The following is a 12,088-nucleotide window of genomic DNA, read 5'->3' as shown; positions in this document are numbered from 1 at the left end:
ATCCAGTCCAGCATCCTGTTTCGCACAGTGGCCTACCAGATTCTGCTGGAAGCCACAGGCAGGAGTTGAGGGCATGCACTCTCTCTCCTGCTGTTACTTGCCTGCAACTGGTACTCGGAGGCATCTTGCCTTTGAGGCTGGAGGTGCCCCACAGCCCTCCGACTAGTAGCCAATGATAGACCTCTCTTCCATGAAGTGATCCAAACCCCTCTTCAAGCCGTCCAGGTTGTTGGCTGTCACCGCATCTCGTGGCAGAGAATTCCACAAGTTGATTATGCTTTGTGTGAAAAAGTACTTCCGTTTGTTGGTCCTAGATTTCCTGGCAATCAATAAAGCTCCCCCGGTGACCATGGGCTGGACTGCTACTGCCTAACCTATCTAACAAAGTGAAATTAGTCCTTCCCCCGTGGATGCTACCTGAGCTTGTTAAATGACGGGCAGTTTTTTTTTTAAAGTGAGAAGAAAAACAAAAACACTTGCCTTTGCACACTTACTCATGAAGTGTGTGAGTGTGCATTGGACGGCGGCTGTAAAGTGGCCCATTCCAAGTTGCATCCCGCCAAGTAGCAGCCGGTGCAGGCACCTCCGGGATGGCGACAAGAGGCACGTTTAAGCCTAAATTATTAGGTACTTGCCTCCGCTCCGGGCAGAGCTTCTCCAAGCAGCAGTGTTCTGCCACTCACCTGGCTTCCACGGAGCAAGCCAGCAGTTTGCAGGTGCTGCTGGAGCAGAGGTGAGCACCTTCTGATCTATGCTTAAAGGTGCCTCTCGCCACTCGGCTGGCAGCGGCTGCTACTGATCCAGCCCGATCTACCTTCCTCACCATCCAATTTTTCAGCCACACCAGCATCTGCACACCCCTTATAAACAGATCTACATGTAAGGAAAGGACTACATATTCTCACATTTCCAGATACCGCACACACATTTGGACCTGCATGTATCAAACTTGTAATCTAAGACTCTGGCCTTAGAAAGATCATTTTTGTGTCTTCTCGCATATCCCCAGCCTCTTTATTGCTCCAAAGACCTCGGACTGTGAGGAAGCAGAAAGTTGACGTTTTCTTGAAGAAAGGGTATAGAGAAGACGTCCTCTTCCCTTTGCAGCTGCCAGTGGTTCTGCTCGTATATTTTCAGGAGGAGGGCTATTTGTCATCCCACACTTGAGAATCAAGGCTAGCTGTTTTTCAAAACAGCAAAAAGCTGTAACGTCAAAGAGAGCAATTTCTTATGAATCCTGGATGAAGACATTAAAATTGTGTAACAGTCACAAGCGTTACTGCCTATAGCACTTCTTGGGCCCAATCCAAAAATCGCCAGAGTTACCGGGAACCATTCCAGAAGTACTGGCAGGCTTCACATCGAGTCTCATAAGAAAGTTGCGCCAACATCTATAAAACAGACAAACGGTAACAGACACTTCAGTGAAACAGCTCTGTGGTGCAGAATACCGTCAGCATGCAGACATCCCCGCAAGCCGCACATCCGCAAATCCACCATTTGAGAATGCAAACAGGGAGAAGAGCTGGTCTTGTGGCAGCAAGCATGAATGGCCCCCTTTGCTAAGCAGGGCCTGCCCTGGTTTGTAGTTGAATGGGAGATGTGTGAGCACTGTAAGATATTCCCCTCAGTGATGGGGCCGTTCTGGGAAGAGCACCTGCATGCTTGCATGCAGAAGGTTCCATGTTCCCTCCCTGGCAGCATCTCCGAGATAGGGCTGAGAGAGACTCCTGCCTGCAAGAAGCTGCTGCCAGTCTGTGTAGACAATACTGAGCTACATGGACCAGTGGTCTGACTTGGTATAAGTTGGTTTAGGATCATAGGAACATAGGAAGCTGCTGTATACTGAGTCAGACCATTGGTCTATCTGGCTCAGTATTGTCTTCACAGACTGGCAGCGGCTTCTCCAAGGTTGCAGGCAGGAATCTCTCTCAGCCCTCTCTTGGTGAATCCAGAGAGGGAACTTGAAACCTGCTCTCCCCAGAGCAGCTCCATCCTCTGAGGGGAATATCTTACAGTGCTCACATGTGGTCTCTCATTCAAAAGCAACCAGGGCAGACCCTGCTTAGCTAAGGGGACAAGTCATGCTTGCTACCACAAGACCAGCTCTCCTCAGTGCCCCAGTTTCCTATGTTCCTTGTGTTTGTGGGCTGTGTCTTGCTGAGAAATGGAAGAAATGCATGTGAATCTTAGCTGTCCATCCATCTAGAGGTTGAATTGTTGGCTATTTCCCCAGCCAGACAGTTGTGGGGCGGAGAGGGGGGGATTAAAAATTAAAAACCAAAAGGTCAGGTCAAAAGGATGCAAAGGGATATAGGCTGCTTTGTGTTGTATTTTATTGCAAGTAATTAAGATAATGCCTGTTTTGGCTGTACGTGGCAAATAAAAGAGAAGCAGTTAGCTTGAGTACTGGTTGTTCTGCTCCCAATTGCCAGCAGAGAGCATAATCAGCAAATATAGAGAACTACAGACGAGAATATATAGCCTGTTTGGAAAGGATGTGGGCCAGGAGGAAATCAAAATGCCCCCAAATCCTATTCCCTCTAGTATGTACTCCGTTGCTGTATACCAGGGGTTCTGTCCTACACTGGGCATAGTGCCCCCTTCAGGGCTTATAAAGCGTTAGTGAACTCAGGTGGCAGTCCACTTACCGGGCATGCGAGTAGTAGTGGTAGTGAGGCCGCTCTGGCAGTGGTGGAGACATGCAGTACGTGGGCAGGAGACTCAAGGCGGTGGAGCAGGACATGATCATATAGCTGGAGTTGGGCCCAGTGGCGTCAGCAGAAAGGAAACATTCACAGATGCAGACTTGGAGATACCCGCGGGGGAGACACAGTCAAGGAGCCAGGAAGAAAAGCAGGGGAACAGCAAGGAGTCCAGGTAATAGTCAGGTGCATCCAGGCCTGGCAGCCAGACTCTTATGGAGAGCTGTTGGAACTAGCCACGGTTTGGAGCAGAGTGGCAGCTTCTGTCATCTGGTTGAGAAATGTCCTTTCCTGCCTGGCCTAGGGGAGCCTTACTCTAAAGGAGCCTCTTTAGAGCATGTTTTACTCCTTTGGAGGAGACCTGTTGAAGAGTAGGCCTAGGGCAGCTAGTTCACAACATCAGAACAGCCCTGCTGGATCAGGCCCAAGGAAGCCCATCTAGTCCAGCACCCTGTTTTGCACAGTGGCCCACCAGATGCTGCTGGAAGCCACATGCAGGAGTTGAGGGCATGCCCTCTCTCCTGCTGTTACTCCCCTGCAACTGGTACTCAGAGGCATCCTGCCTTTGAGGCTGGAGGTGGCCAATAGCCCTCCGACTAGTAGCCGTTGCTAGACCTCCCTCCATGAAGTTCTCCAAACCCCCCTTTAAGCCATCCTGGTTGTTGACTGCCACCACAGCCAACACGTTGCATGCTCTTCCATCTGTTTTGGATCTCCTTTCCGGCCCAGCTTCATCTTCATTGCTGGGGATTTGGAGGGGAGGCTGAGGGGTGCGGAGTGGCCAAGAGTCACTCCTGGGGGGACCCCGGGAGCAGTTGGTGTCCAGGCCTTGGCCTCCAGCAGGTCTAAAGCCTTGGATGAAGTGCGGGAGGAGGCTGGGATTCTGGATCTCTAGGATCAGGGAGACTGAGGGGCAGTGTAGCTTCCTCCACCTGGATGGGGTGCAGAGGTTCTGCCTTCTTTTTCAGGGCTTGTAGATGATTGGGTTCCAGGGAGTACATACTCAGGATGTCTTCCTCCACTGGTATGGTTGCCCCTTGGTTCTCAGAGACACTATCCTCGAACCCTGGAGCTGGACTGATCCTGGCACGTTCTCAACGGTGGAAAATATTAACAGAGGAGTTCTCGAAGATGGGTCCCTAGATAATGTTGGACTGCAATTCCCATCACCCCTGGCCACAATGGCCACATGGATGATGGGAGATGTAGTCCAGCAACATCGGGGGACCCATCTTGGAGAACTCCTGGGTTAGCATTTATCAAAAGGGGCTAAACTCATTCTGGACTTGTTTCAATTGTCTGTCTTGAAGCAGCTGTCTGTGAACACATTAGGAAGATGAGTTGAATGTACAGTTTAACTACTATTAGTATTGGGCGCAGTCCAGAAAGAGACTAAATTATGTGGAGTTCAGGGGGATTCAAGCAAGTCAGGCATCATTGCATTTCTCTTCTCTACCAACCTCAATCATTCATTGTGTCCTCTTTGGTGAGGGTTCTGGGTGGTCCACAGATTGCCCTGCTTGTTGCACTGAATTTGGTATCCCTCACCCTAGTCCTAGTCTTCAACATCTGTACTGGAAAAGTGTATTAGTGAGAGTGTGTCTGTGTCTGTGTCTGTGTCTGTGTGGGCACCACTCATTATTAAGTCCAAGGTCACCCTCTCTCTAGTCAGGGGTGTCAAACTGTGGCCCTCCAGCTGTTGTTGGCCTACAACTCCCATCATCCCCAGTCACCATGGCCAGTAGCCAGGGATGATGGGAGTTGTAGGCCAGCAACAGCTGGAGGGCCTCAGTTTGACACCCCTGCGTCTAGCTGGCTCTGATTGTTCGGAGGCACAGTCATTTAGCATGTCTAGAAATTTGGCCTCTCTGTCATTACATGAATGTGAATTTGCCTAGTCGATGTGTGGGCAGTTGAAGTCACCCATTATTGCAGTTCTTCTGTCTCTCTTTGATGCCTCTCTGATTTGCTTCTAGAACTCCAGGTCACTCCCTGCATTTTGATCCGGAGGGCGATAGCATGTCCCTCATAACACATTTCCTTTTAGTGCTCGTAGCGTCATTTTAAAAGCTGCTCTGTGGGCTTTTTAATTTTAAACGCCAGCAGTTTGGTTCCATCTTGCTTTTGGACAGCTTTGCTTGCCCCAAAATGTATCCCAGTGCCTAACAAATCTGAACCCCTCCTCATCCAGGTATTGAGGCCTTTCAGCTCTGCCTGTCTCCCTGGCCCTGCACATGGAACAGGTAGCACTTCAGATAACCTTACCCTGGGAGTCCTGGACTTCAATATGCTACTGTCAGCCTAAATTTGGCTTCCAGGGCCTCCCTTCTGCATTTCCCAACATCGTTGGTGCCGACATGCACCACAACAGCTGATTTCTCCCCGGTACTGCCTAACAGCCCATCTAGATGTTCTGTGACATCTGCAACCTTCGCACCAGGCAGGCAAGTCAGCATGCAGTCTACACACAGGTCACAAACCCATCTCTTTTTCCCTGTAACGATTGAATCACCCACTACTAGGAGGCCCCCAACCCTTGGAGGAGTATCTGTGTGAGAGGATATGGGCCCTTCTATGGGACCATTCCCGTCTTCCTCAGACTGATGTCCTCCTTTCCTGAGACCTTCATTCTCCATGACGGCAGAGAAGCTGTCAGCCTGGGAGTGGGATGCCTCATCCACATTCCTCTCTGCCTCCCTGAGTGTCTCCAGGACAGCCACCTTGGCTTCGAGGGAACAAACTTGTTCCCTGAGAGCCAGGAGCTTTTTGCACTGAGCACACACCCACAACTTCTGCCCCACAGGCAGATAGTCCTACATACACTCTGGACTCCTTGGAGGAAGAGAAGGATATAAATGTAGAAGGAAATATATTCACTCTTCTGACCCTTTTGACCAAAATTACTTGCAAAGTAAAGTGTAGGTAAAAGTACACTTTTAATAGTCTCACATCTCCCACAATACTGCTTCTGGCGTGAAGAAGGTCTCCTAGAGTTTTTATTGTTAATAGTGTAAACAGTTCGGTTTCAAATGATTATAACTGACAGTTAAAGCCAACAGGAGCCAGGACCCTGTTCATGTACAAATTATCTGCAGTAAAGGAGGGAATAAAAAATAAACATTTCTGACAGCACTTTTATTTCCTCATTGGTTTCTACAAGCTAAAATACAGCAAATTAAGTTGGCTTTCCCATTCTGACGCTTAGCTGCAAAAATGAGATTTTGTTAAGGCTATCTTTCTGCTATAGTTAGCAATTAAGACAGATTAACAAAATCACTTAAAATATTGGTATAATAATTTTTTTTGAATAAAATTGCAAAACTGCATAATTCTGTCTCTCACACACACTCTCTCTCACACACACACACTTTTTCTAATTATTTCACTAATTCACACAAATATCACTGCACAGCAAGCTCAGTATTATGAATTGAGAAAATTAAAAAAATTGACTTGCCCCAAGTGAAATTTGCCATTACATTAATTCACTTGCAAAAAAAATTAGGACTTTAGGCAGTTAGATACATGTATGGGTTCCCATTAATTGATTAAATCTGCATGCATACATACATATAATAAAACAACTTCTAAAGAAGTCGATTTTGTCGTGTCTCGGCAGATGCCATAAGAAGAGGCATTCCCATTTGTGAGAGGGGAAGGCCTCTTCAAATATACAGTACCTTCAGTTTGCAGTTTTTGGAAATATGTATATTAAAAGCAATAAAGAATATCAGCATCTGCTGACTGATTAAATCTGGGACACCTTTTTAGTCTAACTAAAAGTTTTTAATCTTTTAATCTAACATTAATTGACTACATGTGGCAGTTAAAAAAAAGTGATAAACTTCTAAACTAGTGTGTTCACTAGGTCCTTATGAAAGGACTGTAATTCCTTGTAGTAAAACAGGGTGTATGCGGCTGCTTCTACCAGGTGGGGGGAATTCCAGATGGGCTGAGGTCCCAAGTTTCTAGATCTCAGTAAGCAGGATTTCCCATTTTTTTATGTCCTTGTCTGATTTCCCTCAATAACCAGATAGCCTAGTATTCTCCCATTGCCACCAACAGGAGGATAAGGGGACTGACGGATCAGTTCTCCTATGCATTTAACATCCTCAAATGACAAGGATGCCTTTTGCCCTTGTGATGACTTCCCCACTTTATTGGCCAAAAATGCAGCGCTTAGAAATCCCAATGGACTAACCAATTGCAATGCAGAAGTGTTTTCTTTGTGCTCCTTTACTCTTTACAATAGTGTAGTGGTAATCACAAAAAATCAGAAGCCACAAAGAAAGCAATATGAGATGATTTTTTCTTTAAAAGAATAAATGTTTGTCGAGCTACTAAAATCTCTGTCAAACAGTGAGTGAGATAGAGCCCACAAGATCAAGAACATAAGGAATGGAAGATGGAACAAGCACTCCTTTCGCTAGACTATTCTGTATCATATTGCTGGAGGAGTCTTGTTGGCCAGCTCGTTCGACTTCCTGATTGATGCAAGGAGTTCTGCTCATCCCCGATAGAGGGCTGTCCAGCCTATTCTTGAAGACTTCCAGCAAGTAGTGACAGTTGCAGAAGGAAATCAGGGAGGCATCAAGGAGAAGCAGGAGTGAGGAGCTCCAAAAGGATCTCTCCAAACTAGGGGACTGGGCGACAAAATGGCCAATGCAGTTCAATGTTGACAAGTGTAAAGTGTTGGTGACTGACCAGCCGAGGGATCTTGGGTTCGTGGTTGAAAGTGTAGATTCAATGTGCGGCACCCGTGAAAAAGGCCAATTCCATGCTAGGGATCATTAGGAAGGGGATTGAAAATAAAACTGCTAATATTATAATTCCCTTATACAAAATTATGGTGTGACCACACTTGGAGTACTGTGTACAGTTCTAGTCACCACATCTAAAGGAGGACATTGTAGAACTGGAAAAGATGCAAAGAGGGCAACCAAGATTATCAGAGGCCTAGAGCACCTTTCTTATGAGGCAAGGCTACAACACCTGGGGCTTTTTAGTTTAGAAAAAAGATGGCTGTGGGGAGACATGATAGAGGTCTACAAAATCATGCATGGTGTGGAGAAAGCGGATAGAGAGAAATTTTTCTCCCTCTCATATAACACTAGAACCAGGGGTCATCCCATGGAATTGATTGCCAGGAAATTTAGTCCAACAATAGGAAGTACTTTTTCACACAATGCATAATCAACTTGTGGAATTCTCTGCCACAAGATGTGGTGACAGCCAACCTGGATGGCTTGAAGAGGGGTTTGGATAACTTCATGGAGGAGAGGTCTATCAATGGCTACTAGTCTGGTGGCTGTCGGCCAATCTCCAGCCTCAGAGGCAAGATGCCTCTAAATACCAGTTGCAGGGGAGCAACAGCAGGAGAGAGGGTGTTCATTTGCTGGCTGGGTATGGAAGGAGGACGTGCCCTGGAGGAGGAATGCTGGGGTGGCCCAGCCTCACCTCCTGCCTGTGGGTCTCCCAGCGGCATCTGGTGGGCCACTGTGCGAAACAGGATGCTGGACTAGATGGGCTTCCTTGGGCCTGATCCAGCAGGGCTGTTCTTATTTTCTTAAGTAAGAGCCTCCCTTAAATAATTGGATCTATTGTCAAGCTGTACTTACCATTAAGAAGTTTCTCCTAATATTAAACTAAAATCCACTTTCATGCAACTTGAAATGCATTAGAAACCCTGTACGTACCCTCCTGAACTTTCTCGGGTTGGTTCTGTAGTCCCTTAAGAACATAAGGATAGCCCTGCTGGATCAGGCCAAGGCCCGTCCTGTCCAGCATTCTGACTTACACAGTGGCCAACCAGATGCACTCGGGGAACCCACAAACGGGGGAAAGAAGACAATTGCCCTTCTCCCTTGGTGCTCCCTTGATTGATTGATTGATTGATTGATTGATTGATTGATCAATTTTTATACCGCCTTTCATAAGACATCCCAAGGTGGTTTACAAATGTTAGAATACTATAAAACCACAAATAAACCTCAAAACCCCTTCCTTTCTTTTATCATATGTTAGGTTGATGCCAAAAGAGTTTAATCAGCAACATTGTTCCCTTTAACCGGGATTCCCAGATGTTGTTGACTACAACTCCCAGAATCTGCAGCTGCACTGGCTTTTGCTTGGAGATTATGAGAGTTGTAGTCAACAACATCTGGGAATCCCTGTTAGAGGGAACACTGGTCAGCAAACTTCCACATTTTACTTCTCTCCAGTTGGTTGTTAAGGTATAAGGGACAGGGCATCATGAGTGTCAGCTTGAACTCCTTCAAGGAAGTTCCTAAAGTACTTACTATTACTAACATTTATTATTTTTATAATGATTAGTTTTAGATTTATATTTCGCTTTTTCCTCCAAGGAGCCCAGAGTGGTGTGCTACATACTTAGGTTTCGCCTCACAACAACCCTGTGAAGTAGGTGAGGCTGAGAGAGAAGTGACTGCCCCAGAGTCACCCAGCAAGTCTCATGGCTGAATGGGGATTTGAACTCGGGTCTCCCCGGTCCTAGTCCAGCACTCTAACCACTACACCACGCTGGCTCTCAAGAAACATGTGCCATTTGTTGCAGCACAGGGCCATAGCCACTACTGGACAAGGGGGGAGACAAATGTCCCTGGACCACAGGCGTCGGGGGCCCACCCCAGCATCCCTCCCCCAGGGCACGCCCCCCTTCCGCACCCAGCCAGCAAATGAAGGAGTTGCCAACTGCGCGGTGTGCTCTCCCCATGCTGGCCACTTTGGGGTCAGTGTGCGTGTTGGTGTTAGTATGCTGTCAGCACAGGGGTTGTGGCCAGTTTGCCCACATGGGCAGCTGTGGGGGAGAAGGTCCTCCAGCAACAGCCCATCCCGAGGCCACTGACAAAGTTCCTCTGCTCCTGTCGCTGCTGCTTAGCCCACGGAACTGGTTTGGCCTCGTTCTAACTCACCTGCCGCCTACGATTGCAGCATGATGCTTTGAGCAAGAGTCAACCACATCTGGTCTCTAGAAACCTTGCCGTTTGATTTAGGGTTTCTTTGCAGGGCTCATCTGGCTTCCCGTTAGATATTAAAGGCAGGCAGTGTTAAACAAACACAGGCCCCATTTTGAAACCTGTACAATAAACTTAGACACATTCGTCTCGAGTCGTGTCTCGGCTAGTGGCTGACCTCTAGTTCAGGCTTCTCTAATGGAAGGAATTGAGTGCTGATGGATGACGACTAACAGGTATTCAAGCGAGGCTTGCAGGTGATACCTCTGCGGAGTTAGCATGTAATCAGCCGTCTTTGCAGGGGGGATAATTAAAGATAAATATTGCATTATCTCTGCTCTGATACTTCTTTGGAAACAGAGTGATATGCCTGAAAACTATGGTGGTAGCTATTTCTTTGTTTTTGGGCCCGTTCTGAGTACTGATTGTTTATTTTTAATATTTCTTAATAACAAAAGGATAAACATAGAGCAATGAGCAAATATAGAGGTGCGTAGAATGTCAATTGGTTGACAAGAAGGCAAAAACACTGTCTCTCCGTGAAATCACATCCGGACAGCATTTTAAAACTGAATTATTATAAATACAGCTTGGACCCCAGATACCTTAGGGAATGCCTCCTCCCAGCGGAATCTGACTAGGTTGGCTGAGAGGGCTTTGCTCCGTATCCTGACACCTGCTGAAGCTCTTTTGTCAAGCATGCGGGACAGGGCCTTCTTGGTGATTGCCCCCGGATGTGGAACTCGCTCTCTGTTGAGATCCACATGGCTGCCTCTTTCCTAGTCTTCTGGAAGAAACTGAAGACTGTCCTATTAATCCAGGCTTCTGGTCAATGAGTTGACCTGGATCTATCTATCTGTCTGTCTGTCTATTACATTTCATTTCTATAGCGCCCTATGCATCCAGGGTACAAAAAGGTTCTGGGCAGTGTACAAAGTGGTTTTAGTGCTTGTAGTTGTGTCTGTTTTATTTTGATGATGTTTTATTGAAATTTTACGATTGTTTATAACTTGTTCACCACTCTGGGTTCTTAGGAAGAAGGTAAAGGTAAAGTGTGCGTCAAGTTGGTGTCGACTCGTGGCGCCCACAGAGCCCTGTGGTTGTCTTTGGTAGAATACAGGAGGGGTTGACCATTGCCATTTCCCGCGCAGTATGAGATGATGCCTTTCAGCATCTTCCTATATCTCTGCTGCTTCCTATATTTGTATGTCTGGAAACAACAAATATAGCTGTTTCCCATAGTCTAGGAAACATACCAGCGGGGATTCAAACTGGCAACCTCTGGCTTGCTAGTCAAGCCATTTCCCCGCTGCGTCATTAGGTGGCTTTTAGGAAGAAGGACATTATGCAAATGTCAATAATAAACAGATAACAACTACTCTGGCTTTTGTTCCCCATCTACTTAGCATGAGGTTAAAATGGGGTACACAGTATCTGCAGGGAATCGTGAATGTTGTTAGGCAAAGGGAGATGGGGTCAGGTTTTTCTTTTGTTTTGTTTCTGCTTCTAAAACTTTGCCTCAGTAGAAGGATGAGTGATTATTACACAGTATCTGATAACAGGTGACATGAGAAAATCTTGGTGCTTAATGCACAATAGGTGGGCCAATTTCCCCGGGCTCATTTTTTCAACAAACACATGCGCAATCATTCACACAGGCATCATCTATATTATATTATATTATATTATATTATATTATATTATATTATATTATATTATATTATATTATATTATATTATATTATATATTATATATACACATGTACAGGTGTAATGTATATGCAAGTGTACAATGGAATGTGTGACTAGATCTCTTTTCTCTAGTACGCTTGTTGGTCAGTAGATGCACATGAACGCTAAGGCGCAATGCAGTGCACAGCTTGCCATTGCAGCTGCGGTGGTATCTTTTGAAGTGTTCATAATATTTTGAGGGGGCAATTTTGTATCTTACTATATTCATTACAGTTTGGATAGTGGAGAGAGTGAGGTCTGGAAGCAATTCTTGGGACAGAAATGTCTCCTCGAGGGCTGCTTCCCATGGCTGGTTTACAAGGTCCTTTCCTGTCTCCTTTGATCAGGTCATGCAGCATCTTCGATAACCTCCGTCAGGATCCCACAGGACTAACGGCAGCGCTTGAGGCGACAGATCTGGTGGGCGTCTTGCACATGCTGTACTGTATTCTTTTCCATGGGACAATTGCAGACCCAAGCACAGCCAGCCCCAAAGAAAGTTACGCAGAGAATACTGTCCAAGTGGCTCTTCAGAGCTTACGCTTCTTCAATAGTTTTGCTGTTCTTGATCTGCCGGCTTTCCAGGTAATTGGTATTACTGTTATTACCATGATTGCATGTTTTATCCTGCCCTTCCTCTTAGGAGCTCAGGGCAGCATATTCAGCTCTTCCTCCCACC

General features: G+C 46.4%; 1 protein-coding gene across 4 annotated transcripts in view; it reads left to right on the top strand.

Moving 5' to 3' along the window:
• SCAPER (S-phase cyclin A associated protein in the ER) overlaps positions 1-12,088 on the top strand; it is a 265,705-nt gene that overhangs the window by 217,717 nt on the left and 35,900 nt on the right. For all 4 annotated transcript variants that reach the window (XM_053272259.1, XM_053272260.1, XM_053272257.1 and 1 more), the window contains one exon: positions 11,757-11,994. In XM_053272259.1, coding sequence (XP_053128234.1) covers positions 11,757-11,994 — 238 coding nt within the window. The remainder of the gene's footprint in view (positions 1-11,756; positions 11,995-12,088) is intronic.

The sequence above is a fragment of the Hemicordylus capensis genome, chromosome 10 (genome assembly GCF_027244095.1).
Source record: "Hemicordylus capensis ecotype Gifberg chromosome 10, rHemCap1.1.pri, whole genome shotgun sequence".
In the NCBI taxonomy this organism is placed as follows: domain Eukaryota; kingdom Metazoa; phylum Chordata; class Lepidosauria; order Squamata; family Cordylidae; genus Hemicordylus; species Hemicordylus capensis.
This window is presented reverse-complemented; position numbering and strand designations above follow the sequence as displayed.